The following is a 20,811-nucleotide window of genomic DNA, read 5'->3' on the forward strand; positions in this document are numbered from 1 at the left end:
ATACATTAGCATCTTCCAGATGTCGCCAGGCACATTATCTAAGCGTGTGGTGACATGAAAAAGGGGCACTGCCACACGCTACTGACGAGATAAGTAATGTATATAAATGGGGTACATACATAGTATACATACAGCATACATAATATACATACATGGAGGACCCGTCTCCCCAGCCGTACCAGGCCGACAGTTAAGAGTTCCCAGCTGCTGAGCCTCCCACAGGATACATGTAAGTCATTGTCAGAGTGACCCAGAGAGTGAATTGAATTGCTTTGGTAGGAAGTGTATCCATGTCATGTTTATATTTAGGTGTCAAAGGTTCATTCACTTTACTAATAAATAGGTTGTACCTAGCATTGGTGTTTAGAAGATTTCCCCTAAGATCATATAATTGATAACTATTGTGTCACTCAACCAACTTTTCTTACTTTGCAATCCTTCCTACTGTAACTCTCACTGTATCTTCATAATGGTGCCAATGGTATCCATTATAATGTTGTCAGAGGGACCCATTGCAATGGTGCCAAAAGCAGTAATTACAACTGATTGTGTTATCTAAGGTAAACTACTGACCTTGTTATCCTGGGTAAACTCGTAGCCGTCAAATTTACACTCGTGTGAGCGTATGAGGAGGTCGAGGCCGTGTTGAGCGAGGAAGTCCTTGGTGATGTCTGGCCCAAAGTAACTGCCGCCCCCCCTGAAGCTGTTGGGCTGACAACCGGCTTGTGTCTGAGGGTCACTCCATAATAGGTCCAGCACCTGTTAACACCAGACTGTTACCTACACGTCGACAACAACAACAACAACGACTACTCCAACGACTACTCCATAGAAATTTCAATCATGCCATTAATAGTACTAGTTTTAAAGATTATAAGGGTTGTAGACTGACCTGTTTCCACTCGTAGGTGGCGGCAGCTAGACGGATTTGTTTGTTAAGGGCAGGCTCGGTGTCCTCGGTAAGTGAAGCGTCGTCATGTAGCCTGGTGGCCGGACTCCTCAGCACGCTGGTGTACTGCACCAACCACACAACAAGAAGGTGAAAAAGAGGCGAATGTTCCTGTACAGCTACCACACCTTAACATGGACAGTTCTTGGACACTGCCCATGGCAACATTTTTACACTCGCCATTCTGGATCACAGACACTGCTCACATGGGGTAATATCCATAAAGTAACATGTACACAGGAACACCTACACCAGTTTGTTCTTCACAGGTGTACCTTAGTGTGGGCGTCATAATAATGTTAGAAGAAGGACGGGAAACAACTCGTGGACGCACAGAGTGAGATATGTCCATGAACTATCATGTTGTAAAGTTAACAACATAGGTGTGAGGTTAAGGCTGCCATCTTACTGATGTTCGCCGGAGCTCACTACCGCAAATATTGAAGAAAGTCAATAATAAATATTGATGGTGATAATACAAGAAAACGAACGCTATATAACTTTTATGACAAGACTCGACTACTATTTTGACTGTCAGAAGAAAGACGACCATTCAACCGCTCGCTTGGGTGGATGTGTTTACTACTATAGACGTAGAAGATGGTACTGATGGTAATGATACGAGTGGGGAACAGTATTATCTATATTTCACAGTGAGGGTTGTGCGGTGTAATGTTTTGATTGTCAGGAAGGCAGAATATTTCAATCATTAGCTGTTATGATATCTACTAATATGAGTATTACCGGTATTGGAAATATGATAACGATGTTGATAACACAAGTTACAGTACCTTGCTTCTGTCGATGTTGGAGATGGTCTTGAGGTCTATGTCGAGGGAGATGCCGCCGTGGACCACCATCACTTTGTTGTTGATGACGGTGGACAATGGCAGCCATCGATACACTTCCTCCAGCAGCCGCAAGATCCTCGGCCCGTGTGGCGCCTAGGAAGGAGAGGAAGAAGTGTATTTGCCACATCATCAGTTCTATGTTAAGTAGAGTGCAGCTTAAGGCAGAATAGTAAACACAGCCTGTTGGAATCAGGTTAGATCAGCACATACACTGACTAGCTTCGTAAGGAACCAGGGCACAGATTCACTAACACTGTTGAAATACGAAGTTCATAACTGCCGGGAGATCTGAAGTCCATAAGAACTACTGTAAGAACGATTCACTAACGGTTCGTAACTTAGCTGCGGTGGTCGTACGAACTCTGGCATTAGTTCGTGAAATGCTAACAGGTGGCGGTGGTGTGTTCCTCTTTGCCAATCACTGCGACTGATATATAACTGAGTATGAGACGTAACCCAATCATGTCACAACAAAATTAGACCCCATAAGGTGCATTTGTGATCACCCTCAACATTTATAGAAGAAAATAGGGTATATCTGGACAACGCACTTGGCACCGATTTTTATTTTGGCTATGTGTTTTTCCGGTTTCTTTTTTAGTTAGAAATAGACTTCATTCTATAGTGTTTCCAGCGCAAATTTATATTTTTCGAGTATTTTAAACAATAAGACCTCCCCCCAAGTGGACAGGGGTTTGAAGTAGAGGGAAAATGTGGGGTAAAATACTAAAAGGAACGCCAAAAAGGCTTTGAAAACCTCACCTATAAAAAGGTTAATAATCGCGTTCGAATTTATGAATCCCCCTCCGCATCTGAACACCGAAACCTACATTAACACAGTAAACACCGAAAGCAAGAATAAGCTAAGTGCTTTATAGTTTTAGGATTTTTGTAAGTTAGGTAAGGTTTTTAAAGGTTTGTGTTGTGTTCTTTTTAGTATTTCCCTCTACTTCAAAGCCCTGCCCACTTTGAGCAACCAATATTGTTGGTAATTTGAAGTAAAAAAACGGTTCATATCATACACTGTACACTGCTAAAATATTGATCAAATATCCCTAGTGTTGTATCGTACTACTAGATATACCTGGATGGTACATTTTACACCCTGCTAGATGGGTTAAAAATACTTGTTTCCTAGCATTTCCTAATGTCATTATTGTAAGTGAAATTTCTCAGGAAATGTCATGATGGTCATGTGTCATGGGTTGTGTTAGGCTTACCCACACAACCAACTCCAAAGTTTGTTTTACTAGAGATAAGGCACCCGGCGAGCCATGACTACGACATATTTTTTTTTCCATTACTGTTATGTTATCCAGCCTATAGGGGGAGGCCAGTGAGACAGTGTTGTACTGTTTATCGCCTCACGCCCCAAAACCTCATTTTGAGTAGTATCCCCAAGGCCATGGGTTAGTTAAGACGTCGTCCCCATCCTCTCCCTCCTGAAGGGAACGGGACATCACACTGAGTCCTCCACCGCCACCCTGTCCTGTGGACCGTCAGTGACACGAGACTAAGTGTGCTAACCTAGGATGTTATCCCCGTGGAAATATCACGTGTGGATGCCTGGTTGCGACAAAAGCAATCCAGGCTGGTCTATTGCGTCTAAGTAGTTAATCAAGTCACGCTTACCAGTTCTCCTTGCCGCGACAACCATCTACACTGCAGTGACTGTCAGTGACGCGAGACTATGTGTGGTAACCCAAGAGTACCTTTTGTTGTTATTCCCTGTGAAAGAAGTGAAGCCTGGTTGCAACAAGAGCAATCCAGGCTGGCAGTAAATGTATTACTTGAGGAATTAAGGCTCTGTTAAGTCATACCCACAGTAGAGTAATCAAATGTGTCCCCAGGTTGAAAATTCCCTCTTTTAGAAGATTAATTTTATTACAGCGTGAACGTGAGTTACTCGTATACCCGAGCAAATTGTAAATCATTGTATGGAATCTTGCTAAATAAATGTAAGTGCAATTATCTGCCCGTATCTGTGATCCTATCTTATTATTACTAAAGGTAATGACTGATTGGTTATGACAAAGTATAACCAATAACTTAGATGGATATTGGAAATTAATGGAACTCATTAAATCATCATTTATCAAGTATAAATCATGGAATGTCGAGTGGTGGAGTGAATTTCTACATAGATAAACCATAATCTCCTGTAAGTACCAGAGTGAAGGTATTTAACTCTATGGTAAGAAATTAAGAAACACAATATATTATAATTTTTATATAATATAATCCATCATGAAACTTAACCCACTGTATTATACTATAAACGCCTTAGATGAGCAGAAACCTAGGTTAGATTAGGTCAAGTTTCCTACTCCTGATTAGATATAATATACAGGTTACTCTCATATCTGTCGTTGAAACCTTGCCAGCCTTACCAAACCTAACCTTGGTTTCCAGTTATCTTAGTTTACAGTGACTGTCATGACAGTCTAGATACACTTTGTAATTTTAATCATGTATTTATAGGCAACAGCACTCTGTGATAACGCATATACTCAGATAAGCAATGGTTTGCTATTGGTATGCCTTACCAAGTAATATATTAAAATCTGCTTTTATTTTTAGGAGGACCAAGCCGTGTACCACCCCTGACTGCAACAGAAGAAGCAATGACTGATTAAATTAGTGATGTTTCCGAAGAAGAGGCATTTATTTTCCAATTGCATCCTAAGAGGTGGAAGGTTAGGTTAGCCAGTTGCGTGTGTGATGAAAACGACGCATTGGTACAACTGCATCGGGAAGAATTACCTTATAAATTTACTGTTAACTATAGGTTAGGTTAGGTTTGATTTATATTTTGTGCAGGAGGCAGCAGTAAATGCCTTTCAACCCGCCAGGATTCGAACCCGCGGCCCACGAGCCCATGACTATGACCGAGGAACACTAACCGCTGGACCACCAGGATACTAAAAGCAGTCCTACACTCTGTAATATTTCACACAAAGCCTGATACGGGTAGTCCCCATTAGAGGTTCACAGTGCCATAAGCTCGTTGAACAGGCTTTGTGTGAAGTATAACAGAGTCTAGTACTGCTTTTTGTATCCTGGTGGTAAAGCGGTTAGCGTTCCCCGGTCATACTCATGGGCTCGTGGGCCGTGGGTTCGAATCCTGGCGGGTTGAGGTGTTGATTGTATGTAGAAGTCCGCGTGTTTATTGGGCTAAAGAAATATATATGGATCCTCGTGTTTCGAAGCCGGATTTGGTAAAACGTTACTCTTACTACCTGCGTGATAAGGTAGTCCCCATTAGAGGTTCACGGGGCCATAAGCTCGTTGAACAGGCTTTGTGTGAAATATAACAGAGTCTAGTACTGCTTTTAGTATCCTGGTGGTCCAGCCGTGGGTTCGTATATATATATATATATATATATATATATATATATATATATATATATATATATATATATATACACTGGCAGCTGTGCATGTTTGGGTACGAGTTGTAAAGTAGAGAAAACGGCATTATTTCCGCCTTCCAGAAGCTTACGAGACCTTCAGAGTCACCTAAGTTTCGAAGTAAAGTCAGCCATTTTACATCTAGTTGTGGACTTTGTAAGTTCTTAGTGAATCACCATAGCAGCAGATTATGAACTCTTATGATGTTCGTAACACGTTAGTGAGTCTATGCCTAATTCTTTAATTTTTACTATCAACTTATTTTATAAACTTAAACTTTCGCTTCACATACACAACAAATTTATCATTCCTTAACTACTAGTATTCCTCGAACACCTGACTCATCCTCCCCTTAACACCTGACTCATCCTCACTTTAACACCTGACTCATCCTCCCCTTAACACCTGACTCACCCTCCCCGTAACACCTGACTCACCCTCCCCTTAAAACATGACTCACCCTCCCCTTAACACATGACTCACCCTCCCTTAACACCTGACCCACCTCCCCTAAACACCTGACTCACCTCCTTAACACCTGACTCACCTCCCCTAACACCTGTCACCTCCCTTAACACCTGACTCCCTCCCTTAACACCGCTACCTCCCTTACTACATGACTCACCTCCCCCCTTAACATGCCTCACCTCCCTTAACTGCCTCACCCTCCAACTTACAGCTCACCCTCCCTTAACACCTAACTCACCTCCCTAACACCGGACTCACCCTCCCTTCACCTGACTCAACCTCCTTAACACATGACTCACCCTCCCTTAACACCTGATACACCTCCCTTTAACTGACTCACCTCCCTTAACTGTCACCCCTCCCTTAACACAGCTCCTCCTAACACTTGACACCCTCCCTCAACACATGGCTCACCCCTCCCTTAACACATAGCTCACCTCCCTTAACACCTGACTTCACCCTCCCCTTAACACATGACTCACCCTCTCTTAACACAGCTCACCCTCCCTTAACACCTGCCCACCCTCCCCTAAACACAGCTCACCTCCCTTAACACCTGACTCACCCCTCCCTTAACACCTGACTCACCCTCCCTTAACACCTGACTCACCTCTTAGCTCGCCCTCCCTTAACACCTGACTCACCTCCCTAAACACCTGACTCACCTCTCCTTAACATCTGACTCCCCCACCCCTTAACAACTGCTCACCTCCCTTAACACCTGACTCACTACCTTAACACCTGACTCACCCTCCCTTACCACAGCTCACCTCCTTAACACTGACTCCACCTCCTTAACACCATTTTCCACCTTCCCTTAACACCTGACTCACCCCTCCCCATGACTCACCCTCCCTTAACATGACTCACCTCCCTTAACACCTGACTCCCTCCCCTTAACACCATGCCTCCCTTAACATGACTCGCCTCCCCTCAAACATGTCACCCTCCCTTAACACGCTCACCTCCCCTTAACACAGCTCACCTCCCTTAACACAGCTCACCTCCCTTAACACCTGACTCACCTCCCTTAACACACAGCTCACCCTCCTTAACACATGACTCCACCTCCCTTAACATAGCTCTCCTCCCTTAACACACGACTCACCCTCCTGACTCACCTCCTTAACACCTGACTCACCTCCCTTAACACCTGACTCCCCCTCCCTTAATACGCTCACCTCCCCTTAACACCTGACTCACCTCCCTCCCAGCTCTCACCTTCCTTAACACAACTCACCCTCCCTTAACACAACTCTTTTCCTTAACACCTCACCTCCCTTAACACCTGTCACCTTAGCTGTCACCCTCCTTAACACCTGGCTCACCTCCTTTAACTGCTCAGCCTCCCTTAACACCTGACTCACCTCCCTTAACACTCCCCACCCCTTAACACGACTCACCTCCCTTAACACCATGCACCCTTAACACCTGACTCACCTCCCTTAACAATCACCTCCCCTTAAACCCCACTCCCCTCAACACCTGACTCACCCTCCCTTTAACACCTGGCTCAACCCTCCCCTTAATGACTCCACCTCCCTTAAGCCTGATTCCCTCCCTTAACACCTGACTCACCTCCCTAACACGGCTCGCCCTCCCTTAACACATGGCTCACCTCCTTAACACACAGCTCACCCTCCCCTTAACACGTACCCTCCCTTAACACAGCTCACCCCTCCCCTTAACACATGTCTCACCTCCCTTAACACAGCCTCCCCCTTAACACATGACTCACCCTCCTAACACATGACTCACCCTCCCTTAACACAGCTCACCCTCCTTAACACCTGACTCACCCTCCCTTAACACAGCTCACCTCCCGTACATGACTCACCCTCCCTTAACACATGACTCACCCTCCCCTTAACACATGACTCACCCTCCTTAACCATGACTCACCCTCCCTTAACACGCTCACCCTCCCTTAACCTGACTCACCCTTCCTTAACACATGACTCACCCTCCCTTTAACACATGACTCACCCTCCCTTAACACATGACTCACCCTCCTTAACACTTGACTCACCCTCCCTTAACACCAAACTCACCCTCCCTAACACCAGACTCACCCTCCCCTTAACACCTGACTCAACCTCCCTTAACACATGACTCACCCCTTAACACCTGACTCACCCTCCTTAACACCTAACTCACCCTCCTAACACCGGACTCACCCTCCCTTTAACACCTGACTCACCTCCCTTAACACCTGACTCACCCTCCCCTTAACACCTGACTCACCCTCCCTTAACATGACTCACCTCCCTTAACACACAGCTCACCTCCCTTAACACATGACTCACCTCCCTTAACACCAGCTCACCTCCCCTTAACACCTGCTCACCCCTCCCTTAACAGCAGCTCACCCTCCTTAACACCTGACTCACCCTCCCCTTAACACCTGACTCACCCCTCCCCTTAACACACTAGCTCACCCTCCCCTTAACACCTACCCTCCCTAGCAGCTCACCCTCCCTTAACACAGCTCACCTCCCTTAACACCTGACTCACCCTCCCCTTAACACAGCTCACCCTCCTTAACACCTGACTCACCCTCCCTTAACACCTGACTCACCTCCTAACACCTGACCTCATCTCCTTAACACAGCTCACCCTCCCTTAACACGACTCACCCTCCCTTAACACCTGACTCACCTCCCTTAACACCTGACTCACCTCCCTTAACACCTGACTCACCCCTCCCTTAACACATGGCTCACCCTCCTTAACACAGCTCACCTCCCCTTAACACCTGACTCACCCTCCTTAACACTTGCTCCCCTCCCTTAACACCTGACTCACCCTCCCTTAACACCTGACTCACCCTCCCTTAACACCTGACTCACCCTCCCCTTAACACATAGCTCACCCTCCCTTAACACCCTCCCTTAACACATGCTCACCTCCCCCTTAACACAGCTCACCTCCTTAACACCTGACTCACCCTCCCCTTAACACCTGACTCACCCTCCCTTAACCTTACCTCACCCTCCCTTTAACACCATACTCACCTCCCCTTAACACCTGACTCACCTCCCTTAACATGACTCTCCCTCCCCTTAACACTTGACTCACCCTCCCTTAACACCTGCTCACCCCCCCTTAACACCTGACTCACCCTCCCTTAACACCTACTCTCACCCTCCTAACACCTGACTCACCCTCCTTAACACCCACCTCCCTTAACACTGATTCACCCTCCCCTAACACCTGACTCACCCTCCCTTAACACCTGGCTCACCCTCCCTTAACACCTGACTCACCCTCCCTTAACACCTGACTCCTCCCTTAACACCAGCTCACCCCTCCCTTAACACATGACTCACCTCCCCTTAACACCTGACTCACCCCCCCCCTTAACACCTGACTCACCTCCCCAACACCTGACTCACCCTCCCTTAACACCAGCTCACCTCCCTTAACACTGACTCACTCCCCCTTAACACCTGACTCACCCTCCTTAACACCTGACTCACCCTCCCTTAACACCTGACTCACCCTCCCTTAACACCTGACTCACCCTCCCCTTAACACCTGACCCACCTCCCTTAACACTGCTCACCTCCTTTACATGTCGCCTAGGCCTAGTTGACCCCCCAGACAGAATGAGAGAGCGCCACCTCGCTTGTGTATATCTGTTTATCCCAGGAAATAGAACCTACTGAAAAACTCTACAGAGTGTTTGTGTTCGCTCCTGTAGATAGAACTTGATACCCAGGCACATGCATGGCGCAGTGTGCGTATGCTGGACTGTGCTACAGAGTGAAGTGTAAAGTTTGTGGCAAGACCGGCTTGGACCCCTGCTCTGTGTCCAGCCTCCGCTAGCCATGCATCTCTTCCCGGTACAGCAACTTTGAGCAGTGTCAGTGACAGTGATTTCTGTGAAGTGTATAGTGCATTGTGTGTTTAGTGCCACTAACTGTGTGACCTTGTTCCTACAAGGTGTAAGGCATGTTCAGGGCATGTGTGAGAGTAGAAGTTCAGCGCTACCTCCCCGACCATACTGGAAGGTAACTAACTGTGAGTCGTCGCCTCACCCCCCTCACAGCGAGACCACTGCCCGAGATGCACACACACACACACACATTACGAACACGCGACTGCGGCCATTCCTTTATATATATTTTATATATATATAATCCTGTCTGTGCATTTAATTATATTTTTTTGTCTCAGATCTTGTTGATACGACAGGCTGACCGGTCAACATTGATTTAAGACACATTACACAGATAAGTGTTATGTCTCGTGCCTTACGCAGTCGATGCGCCAGATGGGCAGTCGGATGACTGGCTGAACAGGACATCCAGCTCCCCACACATCTCACAGCCCTTCACCTCGATATTCAGCATTGTCTTCAGAGATAATTGCTTTAATAAAGTTCATAGAGGTTAAGAGGCGAGACAATAACGACTTGTGGAGAATGAAAGAAAAGGCAAGCACAGGCAGAGAGAGACCTGTGGAGATTGGAGATGATGCACGGTTTGAAGCTAGATATCTCCGCCTCACTGTTAACCAGGCTGACTCGAACACTGCCTCATTGATGACTGGTTCAGAATACCTCATCAACCTGATCTTCCGCCTAGCCCACCTAAAGCGGCTGCTCAAACACCACCCATCTTGGTGATGTGAATTTTCCAGACTTTTTTCGTGAATACGGCGGCGACGGTGGACTGAGATTTTTGCCGGTGGTGGATCTCCGGTTTGTCTGGCCTGAACAGCATTCGGCTGGCCAGCGTATTGCTGTCTTTGGAAACTCGGCGTGATATTTACGGAACATACGTTGCAGGTACGCCTCTGAAGCCTCTTCGTTATCTGTAGGAGGTACTGGATATTCACCAACGGCACGCATCAAAAGGGGCAAGCGGAATGAAGGCCCTACGCAGGAGGGAATTGTTTAGCTGCAGACAGATGGAGGCGAGACTTTTGATGCAGCACATGTAGACTCAGGGGCGCAGAAGGGGTAGATATATACCCAGGTAACCACCAGCAGTGCGAGCTGGTTGACAGGTGAGCCTGATGGTCAGGACAGAAACTTAATCCAACTACTCACACACTCCTCGGCCCTACACTCTTCTCTTAAGGACATGTTGTTGATGATATGTCGCTCTATGGGGAAGCCTTGGTTGCCTCACCATCCCGACTCCCCCTACAGCTGTACGCGCTGTATCCTGAAGGACAAGGAGTCTACTGCCTTCACCCCACTACACACTTGCCCAGCTCTTTGTGGCTGGCTGTGGTAAGCAGCACGGAACACAGGGTGTCAGCTGCAGGTCTGCCTGCAACAATTTATGTGTGGGGCCACTGGTCCTCCCCAGTACAGGTGCCCAGCCAAACGCGTCCCGAGTGCAATGTGTGCAGTCGTCTGGGCCACTACGACAAGTAATTTCTACCAACATAAAGCCAAGGGACAGCGTCGGCAGGCTTCAGCGCCCTTCACCAGTGAGGGCCGCCCACAGTCTCCCAATCAGAGAAGCATGACGACCCTTGACAGCTCCAGCGCCATTCCAGGAATGTGTTATCGGTGCTCCCCTCGCGTCCCCAGGACCAAAGTCCCCAGCACATCAGCATTGAGCCTACGGCAGTATGTCATCCCGTCTTCAGATCGTGTTGCCCGGCTTACTGGCACTTCGACGCAGTCTCATCGGTCCCCCGCCTTTTGCAATATTTGGAGCTCTCTCAAGTGATTTAGGACCGCCAGCGGGATCTCCGCTTCACGGCAGATGGATTTCTGAATGGCCCTGACTTCAGGTTCACTCCAGCACCGATCTGCCCAGCAGCAACAGGTCGTGTCAGCCTGGATTGATCGCCATAACGGTGTCCCGACTCGCCCTTTCTCCTACAGACATTGTCAAGGATTATGCCATCATCTCCAGGGCTTCCCCCAAACCTATTCTTGAGGCAAAAACACGCCAACAGGGTGCAAGAAGAACGCTTAACGGACCACTGCTGTCGCCCTACCCTAACCTCTTGCAGTGACACCTGCCTCTCCTTCGGATGCTCGGAAGTACTTCCTGAGGAATTCAGCGACATTCTGGGCTGAGCAAGTCCGCTCTCTGGAATCAAGCCTCTCAAGAAGATGGTAGGCCTTTACATGAGGTCTACGCAGGGACGACGCAGAAGCCCTTCGCCTATCTACACCCCTCGGCTGGTTCCCTGGCCAGCTTCAGCGAGGCGGTCAAAAAGCAAGCTGGATATCCATGATTCTCCCAAGAAATTATTGCACAGCCGGTGATGACCCCGTCTCCATGAGGGTATCACCTATGGTAGTCATTATAAACCCAAAGGTGGTGATTTGGATCACCACTGACCTCTCCAGCTCAACAGCCAGGTGTCTCGTCCTCGCACCCTTCTCCTCCACCCTTTGCATCTATCACGCGATGTGAACGGTAGCGCTTCTTCACGACGATGGACGCCTGTGGTACTGGCGGAAGGCCAAGGTTGCCAGAAGACTGACCGCCCACAACTTTCACATCCCCCACGCGGACGTTAAAGTTATTGCGCGACCCCATGGGTTGCCGCTTCAGGAGATGCGCTGCCTTCGGTGATATGGCTCTACAAAGGTCTGGCAAACTGCGTGAAAGTGGTCGACGACATGCTCATTTTTGATGAGGATTACATGGACCACCTCTGCCGTATCTGGGGAATTGCTCAACAGGTGCCGGGGAAGCGCGACATCACCTAAATGCCGACAGTTTGTTTCTGGCCAGCTCTTCAGTGGACTTTGTGAATTTTACCCTCTCTCAGAATGGTATCGCAGCTGACCCGGAAAAGGTCGCGCCATCACCGGATTTTCCACCCTGCTAACCACCTCACCGACTTGGGGTCCTTCTGTCGGTCTCGTCAACCAGTTAGCAGAGGTTTCGCCCGGACATCTCCACCCAGCTGCCCAACCACTTCGCCCCTGATGAGCCCCAAGGACATTCCTGTGGACCCCCGACCACGACAAAGGCCTTCCAGCAAGTGAAACAGGCCCTGTCTAGTCACCTGTCCTCGCCACGTTTGACCCAGCCTTGCCGACGGTTCTGCAGGCAAAGATGCCTCACGCTTATTTTGATGGGATGCATATGTACGGGATCATGGTGGAGAGGCAGTTCCAGGCTCGTCCCATTGGCTCGCCCCGTTTCCTCTCTGACACCGAGGCAGCGCTCGCCACCTATTGGGTTAGACTGTTTGGCTGTGGTTTGATATCAGAGATGCAATTTTACCTCAGCAGGCCTGCAACACTTTCACCTAGTGATGAAACCATCGCCCGGTTGTCCCGACCCTCTAACCCACTACACGCTGGACGCCGTTGAGAACCCTCGCCTCCAGCGTCTGAAGGAGAAAGCTTCTCGGCGTACATCTTCACAGCAGTGTGGCGTGCTGTTAGGGCGCTCTGCATCTGATGCCTTATCCTGCTCTCTGTAGCCGCCTACTCCAGAAGACCATATTGCTCGACGCCGACTCGCACCTCTTTCCGTCAGGGACTGGTCACTCTACGCCGTCCAATCCCTTCGTTCCGGACCTGTCACCAGATGACGACAAGGCAATGGAGACTTGAACAACGGCCCGGGGAATGACCCTTCCTACGTCCGACTCGTCCAGTGTGTGAGGGGCGTTCCCTAGCAGCCGCTACGACCTTCCCCAACACCCTGCTCCTTGTGGAAACTACGCGATGAACTCTGCTGCAGAGCGGAGACCTTGATATTTCTGTACGGGCACGTGTAGTTGTCCCTGCTGCCTCACGTCCCCACGTCTTGGCTCGCCTTTTCACAACCCAATGCTACGTGGGCAGGGTCGCAAACGACGTGCACGACAGGCTGTGTTCTGGCCCGGCATCGACTCCGACATCTCCCAATGTCATGCGTGTGAGCCTGCCAAGTATTACGCCCAGCCATGGCGAGAACCCTTCATAGTGACGACAACCCCACCGCCTTTGAGTCTGTGTCAGCCGACTTTTTCTGTGTGTCAGAAAGTCTTTCCGCGTGTGTCGACCGTCTCTGATTGGCCTGTTGTCATCAAGTGCGGTAATGACGACGTCTGCCGCCACCATCAGCAAGTTCGCCACTACTTCCGGCGTGGGCGTTTCCTGTGCGCCTGCAAACCGGCAGGCCCCCAGTTCCTCGCGGGGACTTTGCTGTGTTCGCTTGACCGATGGGGAGTCCGGCATGTGTTGTCATCGCCCCCGTACCGAGATCCAATGGTAGCGGGCTGTCAAATCCTGAAGCACCTCATCCTTAAGGTGGCCCCTTCTGGGAATAGCCAGTGAGGCCTTCGGCGGGGTCTTCTTGAACTCCGCCAACACACCTATGCTACACGGACGCTCCCCCTGCCCAGGTCTTGTAGGACCTGCCCCCTTCATTCCAGTGTCCCTGCTCACCCTCAATGCTTCTCCAGGGTGGCAGGCCAGACAGAGGATTGTGATCGCCGAGCCGCCGAACGTGTTTCAGGGCAGTAGTCGCCAGCTATAACGACCGCGCTCGTTCTCTCCCCAGGTGAGTGTCGGCACCCAAGTCCGTGTTCAGGACCGGCCTCCCCTACGTTGGGACCAGGGCGTAGTCATATTGGGTCTCCGGTAGGTCACAGGACTACACCAGGTGTGACAGCAGTGGTCATGTGTGGTGGAGGGGAACTTCCGCCGTTTTCCTCCCGCCCGTAACTGTTTCCTTCTGACCCGCCACAATTTGGTCCCCTTACCCTTCCTGGTAGTCAGTCCCTCGATAGAACGGATCCAAAAAAGAAAAGGTCCGCTCAAAGACTTTGCTATGAGCGACATAGAGATGTATGTATATTATGTATGTGCTCCATTTATATACACTATTTATTCAGCCTAACCCCAACGGCGATGTGGCAATGTATTTACCTGTGTCCACATGCTTAATTAATGTGCCTGGCGACATATAGGAGCTGTTGTGTATCACTACATAATATAAACGCAAGAAAGGCTAGTTGACCCCAGACAGAGTAAGGAGCGCCACCTCGCTTGTGTATCTCTGTTTATCCAGGAAATAGAACCTACGAAAACTCTACAGGTGTTTGTGTTCGCTCCTATAGATAGAACTTGATACCCAGAACACATGCACCCTTAACACCTGACTCACCCTCCCCTTAACACCTGACTCACCCTCTCCTTAACACCTGACTCACCCTCCCTTAGCAGTACTAGTATTCCCCCAACACTTGACTCACCTTTTTCCACCGATGTGAATGACTGCAGTACTCACGCAGGTGTGAATAAGTCAACCTCTATGTACAGAACTAAAAATTTAACAAGCAAAATCCTGACGACTGGGATCTGTTCTACACTCGCTTTGTGACCTGTACTCCGCAATTCTTCTAACTACCATTCACAGAATGGATACGGTATGAGATGCACAATAAACCAGACACTGTACCACTAGACTAACAACCTTCCTCACCACCAGACTTATCTATTTCCGGCTGACCTCCTTGCAAAAGCCATACCTGAGGGGAGAGGTGAGGAGGTCAATGTGAAGGACGCCGCCGTATTAAGTGCACAACAATATTTAATGTGTTTATATGTCACACTACAGCTAGTAGTACATATAATTATGTCACACCACAGCTAGTAATATAGTGTATATAACTACAGCTAGTAATATAGTGTATATACCACAGCTAGTAATATAGTGTATATACCACAGCTAGTAATATAGTGTATATACCACAGCTAGTAATATAGTGCATACGTCATACCACAGCTAGTAATATAGTGTATATGTCACACCAAAGCTAGTAATACTTTGCTGTCACTCGGAATCTAGTTTGACGACCATCCAGCTATAGAACAATGATATGAGTTATTAAAGATGTCACCTAGTTGGTGAGTTCTGAGGTGAATAAAGATGCCGATACGGGACCGGCAGGGTCGTTCACAGATGTTACACATGTGGATGGCTCCATCTAGTGCGGGAGGGGCGGCGGTAGCGTCTTTCCGGCGTTGGCGCTTGTCTGCCTCTGTTTGCAGTCGGGCTAATTCGAAAGTATTAACACCCTTCTCGTGGTGCTCCGCCAAGCGTTGCGGTGTGGAGTAATCGTCTCCCAGGTGAGGGGGTCGATTTGGCACTTTTTCTTGTCTTAAGGCTATCCTTATACCTTTTCAGTTGCCCATCAGTGTTACGTTCACTATTCGTCAGGTGACTGAAAACTGGCTGCTTTGGCAGTCTACTGTCTTCCATGCGGGTAACATAGCCAGTCCAATGTAGTTGTTTATGGATAATGGTAACCTCGATGCTCCTACAGTTAGTGTCAGCGAGAATACTGGCATTTGTTCTCTTGTCTTTCCAGCGAACTCGGTGGATGGAACGTAGGCCACGTTGGTGAAAGTTTTGAAGTGCCTTGAGGTGCCTCCTGTATATGTGACTCATGTCTCCCTGCCACATAGCAGGGTGGGCAGGACCACTGTTCGATATACATGCAACTTTCTAGATAATTTCAGCTCCCTACAGCTGTAGGCACGTGTATGGAGTCTGCCAAAGGCTTGAGATGCACATCTGATCCGATGCTGAATCCCTTTATCGATGTCCGCTGTGGTGGACAAGTGGGAACCAAGATGCTGAAAGTGGGTTAAGCTGGATGGATGGTGGAGGTGTGGCTGAACCAGGGACAGGCTGAATCTGAGTCTTGCGTACATTCACCTCAAGGCCGAAGTGTGCATCTGCATCTGCGTAGGTGTTCAGGATGTCCTGTAGGTCGCGTTCAGTGAGTGAAGGGTGAGGTCGTTTTTGCACACTGAAGATCAGTAATGGAAGCTGCCGACACCTTTGTTACTGCCTGGAGTTGTCTTATGTTGAAAAGATCCTTCATCCGGTACTCGATGTCCACTCCGCCGGCTAAATTGGCACTGGCACGAGTAAGGAAAACAACCCAAAAAAATGTAAAGAGGTTGGTGCCAGTACATATCCTTGCTTTACCCCAGGTTTGGATAGAAAGAACTCAGAGTGGGTGCCTTTGTGCAGGACACTATCGTTCATGCCATCGTGAGGTTGCATCACAATGGCGATGAATTTTGGTGGGCAGCCAAAATGGCTGAGGGTCCGCCAGAGAGCTTCCCTGTTGACCGGGTCAAAGGCCTTGGTTAGGTCGATTAGGGCCATGTACAGGTCACGACGCTGTTCTCTGCACTTTTTCTGTATCTGGCGGGCAGCAAAGATCATGTCAGTGGTGCCACATGATGGTCTAAAGCCACATTGAGATTCTGGGAGGAAGTTTTCCGCCTCAGGAAGAAGTCTTTTTAGGAGGACTCGGGCGATAATCGTCCTTCTACGAAGGGCAGCGAGATCATGCAGTAGTTGCCACAGTCTGATCGGTAGCCCTTGTTCTTATAAATATTGACGATGGTGGTGTCTTTACGAGTTTGGGGGATTTTCTCCTTTTCCTCATATATTCTCCAGGAGAGAGTGGAGACTGCTAGTAAGCAGAGGTCCTCCTTCTTTATACACCTCGGCTGGGATTCCATCAGGCCCTGAGGCTTTGTTATTTTTCATCTGTTTGATGGCAGTAACTACCTCATCCAGGGATGGAGGATAGCTGAGATGGGTCAGCTCTGGATGCTGAAGGACCTGCTGGGTAGTCAGGACATCCACATCGGTGTTTCGGCTGAGCAGCGAATGTTAGTGCTCTTTCCAGTGCTGATAGATGCCTTCTTTGTCTTTAATTAGGGAGTTACCATCGGATGAGCAGAGGGGGCCTGTTGCCACGAGTGATTGGCTCATAAAATATTTTAGTGGAATTGAAAAATTCGCGCACCTTGCGTTGATCTGCAAGTTTTTGCATTTCACCTGCTTTATTTTTAAACCAGTCGTTCTTTAGTTTGTGAAGTTAGCGCTGGGCCGCAGCTTTCTTCTTGCGGAAGGTATCAGCTTTAATCCGAGACTGAGGTTGTTCTGCCAATTCATTAAAGCAGCACGTTTATCATCGACGAGTACATTGATTTCTGGGTCATTTTCATCAAACCATTCCTGGTGTATTCTTTCGATCTGGCTGAGGGTCTCTCTGCCGGTTTTTGTCATGACAGTGTCGAGAATATACTCCATTCAGCACCGTTTTGAGGCGACGTGAAGCGAGAGCTTGGCTCTGACGAACCGATGATCTGTGACGCAGTGGTCTGAGCCACGCATTGTTCAGGTGATGAGGACATAACGGCGATCTGGTTGTTTCACTCACCTGCCTACTTCACTCACCTGCCTACTTCACTCACCTGGCTGTTTCACTCACCTACCTACTTCACTCACCTGGCTGTTTCACTCACCTACCTACTTCACTCACCTGGCTGTTTCACTCACCTGCCTACTTCACTCACCTGGCTGTTTCACTCACCTGCCTACTTCACTCACCTGGCTGTTTCCTCCTACCTCTCCACTCACCTGGCTGTTTTCACTCACCTGCCTACTTCACTCACCTGGCTGTTCCTCACCTACCTTCACTCACCTGGCTGTTTCACTCACCTGCCTACTTCACTCCTGGCTGTTTCACTCACCTGCCTACTTCACTCACCTGTCTGTTTCACTCACCTGCCTCATTAACTCACCTGGCTGTTTCACTCACCTGCCTCTTAACTCACCTGCCTACTTCACTCCTGGCTGTTTCACTCACCTGCTTCTCTACTACTTCACTCACCTGGCTGTTTCACTCACCTGCCTACTTCACTCACCTGTGTTTCACTCACCTGCCTACTTCACTCACCTGGCTGTTTCACTCACCTGCCTACTTAACTCACCTGGATGTTTCACTCACCTGCCTACTTCACTCACCTGGTTGTTTTTCACTAACCTGGCTGTTTCACTCAACTGCCTCTCCACTCACCTGCCTACTTCACTCACCTGTCTGTTTCATTCCACCTGCCTACTTCATTCACCTAGCTGTTTCACTCACCTGCCTACTTCACTCACCTGGCTGTTCTCTCCTGCCAACTTCACTCACCTGTGTTTCACTCACCTGGCTGTTTCACTCACCTGCCTACTTCACTCACCTGCCTACTTCACTCCTGGCTGTTTCACTCACCTGCCTACTTCCCACCTGGCTGTTTCACTCACCTGCCTACTTCACTCACCTGTGTTTCACTCACCACTTCACCTCCTAGCTGTTTCACTCACCTGCCTACTTCACTCACCTGCCTACTTCACTCACCTGGCTGTTTCACTCACCTGCCTACTTCACTCACCTGGCTGTTTCACTCACCTGGCTGTTTCACTCACCTCCTTCACTCACCTGGCTGTTTCACTCACCTGCCTTCACTCACCTGGTGTTTTTCACTCACCTGGCTGTTTCACTCCTGCCTACTTCACTCACCTGGATGTTTCACTCACCTGGCTGTTTCATTCACCTGCCTACTTCACTCACCTGGATGTTTCACTCACCTGGCTGTTTCACTCACCTACTTCACTCACCTGGATGTTTCACTCACCTGGCTGTTTCACCACCTGCCTACTTCCTCACCTGGATGTTTCACTCACCTGGCTGTTTCACTCACCTGCCTACTTAACTCCCTGGCTGTTTCACTCACCCGGCTGTTTCAATCACCTGCCTACTTCTCACCTGGCTGTTTCACTCACCTGCCTACTTCACTCACCTGGATGTTTCACTCACCTGGCTGTTTCACTCACCTGCCTACTTCACTCACCTGGATGTTTCACTCACCTGGCTGTTTCAATCACCTACTTCACTCCTGGATGTTTCACTCACCTGGCTGTTTCACTCACCTGCCTCTTCCTCACCTGGCTGTTTTACTCACCTGGCTGTTTCACTCACCTGCCTACTTCACTCACCTGCCTACTTCACTCCTGGCTGTTTTACTCACCTAGCTGTTTCCTCACCTGCCTACTTCACTCACCTGCCTACTTCACTCACCTGGCTGTTTTACTCACCTGGCTGTTCACTCACCTGCCTACTTCACTCACCTGGATGTTTCCTCACCTGCCTACTTCACTCACCTGGATGTTTCACTCACCTGCCTCTTCACTCCTGGATGTTTCACTCACCTGGCCATTTCACTCACCTGCCTACTTCACTCACCTGGATGTTTCACTCACCTGGCTGTTTCACTCTCTCTTCACTCACCTGGCTGTTTCACTCCTGCCTACTTCACTCACCTGGCTGTTTCACTCCTGCCTACTTCACTTACCTGGCTATTTCACTCACCTGCCTACTTCACTCACCTGGCTGTTTCACTCACCTGCCTTCACTCACCTGGCTGTTTCACTCACCTGGATTTTCACTCACCTGGCTGTTTCACTCACCTGCCTTCACTCTCAGCTGTTTCTCACCTGTCTACTTCACTCACCTACTTCACTCACCTGGCTGTTTCACTCCTGCCTACTTCACTCACCTGGCTGTTTCACTCACCTGGCTGTTTCACTCACCTGCCTACTTCACTCACCTGGCTGTTCACTCACTTGCCTACTTCACTCACCTGGATGTTTCACTCACCTGGCTGTTCACTCACCTGCCTACTTCACTCACCTGGATGTTTCACTCACCTGGCTGTTTCATTCACCTGCCTACTTCACTCCTGGATGTTTCACTCACCTGGCTGTTTCCTCACCTGCCTGCTTCACTCACCTGACTGTTTTACTCACCTGGCTGTTTCACTCACCTGCCTCTTCACTCACCTGCCTACTTCACTCACCTGGCTGTTTCACTCACCTGGGTTTCACTCACCTGGCTGTTCACTCACCTGCCTACTTCACTCACCTGGATGTTTCACTCCTGGATGTTTCACTCACCTGGCTGTTTCACTCACCTGGATGTTTCACTCACCTGGCTGTTTCACTCACCTGCCTACTTCACTCACCTGGCTGTTCACTCCTGCCTGCTTCACTCCTGCCTACTTCACTCACCTGGCTGTTTCACTCACCTGCCCTGCTTCACTCACCTGGCTGTTTCACTCACCTGTGTTTCACTCACCTGCCTGCTTCACTCACCTGGCTGTTTCACTCCTTGCCTACTTCACTCCTGGATGTTTCCTCTCACCTGGCTGTTTCACTCACCTGCCTACTTCATAGATGTTTTACTGTTTTCATTCACCTGCCTACTTCACTCACCTGGATGTTTCACTCACCTGGCTGTTTCCCTCTTGCCTACTTCACTCACCTGGCTGTTTTACTCACCTAGCTGTTTCACTCACCT

General features: G+C 48.9%; 1 protein-coding gene across 1 annotated transcript in view; it reads right to left on the bottom strand.

Annotated features, from left to right (window-relative positions):
* Positions 1 to 573: 573 nt before the first annotated feature.
* The window catches only part of LOC121857956 (serine/threonine-protein phosphatase with EF-hands pef-1-like), a gene marked incomplete at its 3' end in the record, with an annotated part of 35,926 nt that continues 15,688 nt past the window's right edge, over positions 574 to 20,811 (bottom strand). Inside the window, 5 exon segments of the mRNA XM_042354196.1 lie at positions 574 to 759; positions 893 to 1,015; positions 1,741 to 1,876; positions 10,350 to 10,367; positions 15,097 to 15,129. Of these exon segments, the coding sequence (XP_042210130.1) occupies positions 574 to 759; positions 893 to 1,015; positions 1,741 to 1,876; positions 10,350 to 10,367; positions 15,097 to 15,129 (496 nt within the window).

This window comes from Homarus americanus, unplaced genomic scaffold, assembly GCF_018991925.1.
Source record: "Homarus americanus isolate GMGI-L3 unplaced genomic scaffold, GMGI_Hamer_2.0 scaffold36576, whole genome shotgun sequence".
Taxonomy (NCBI): Eukaryota; Metazoa; Arthropoda; class Malacostraca; order Decapoda; family Nephropidae; genus Homarus; species Homarus americanus.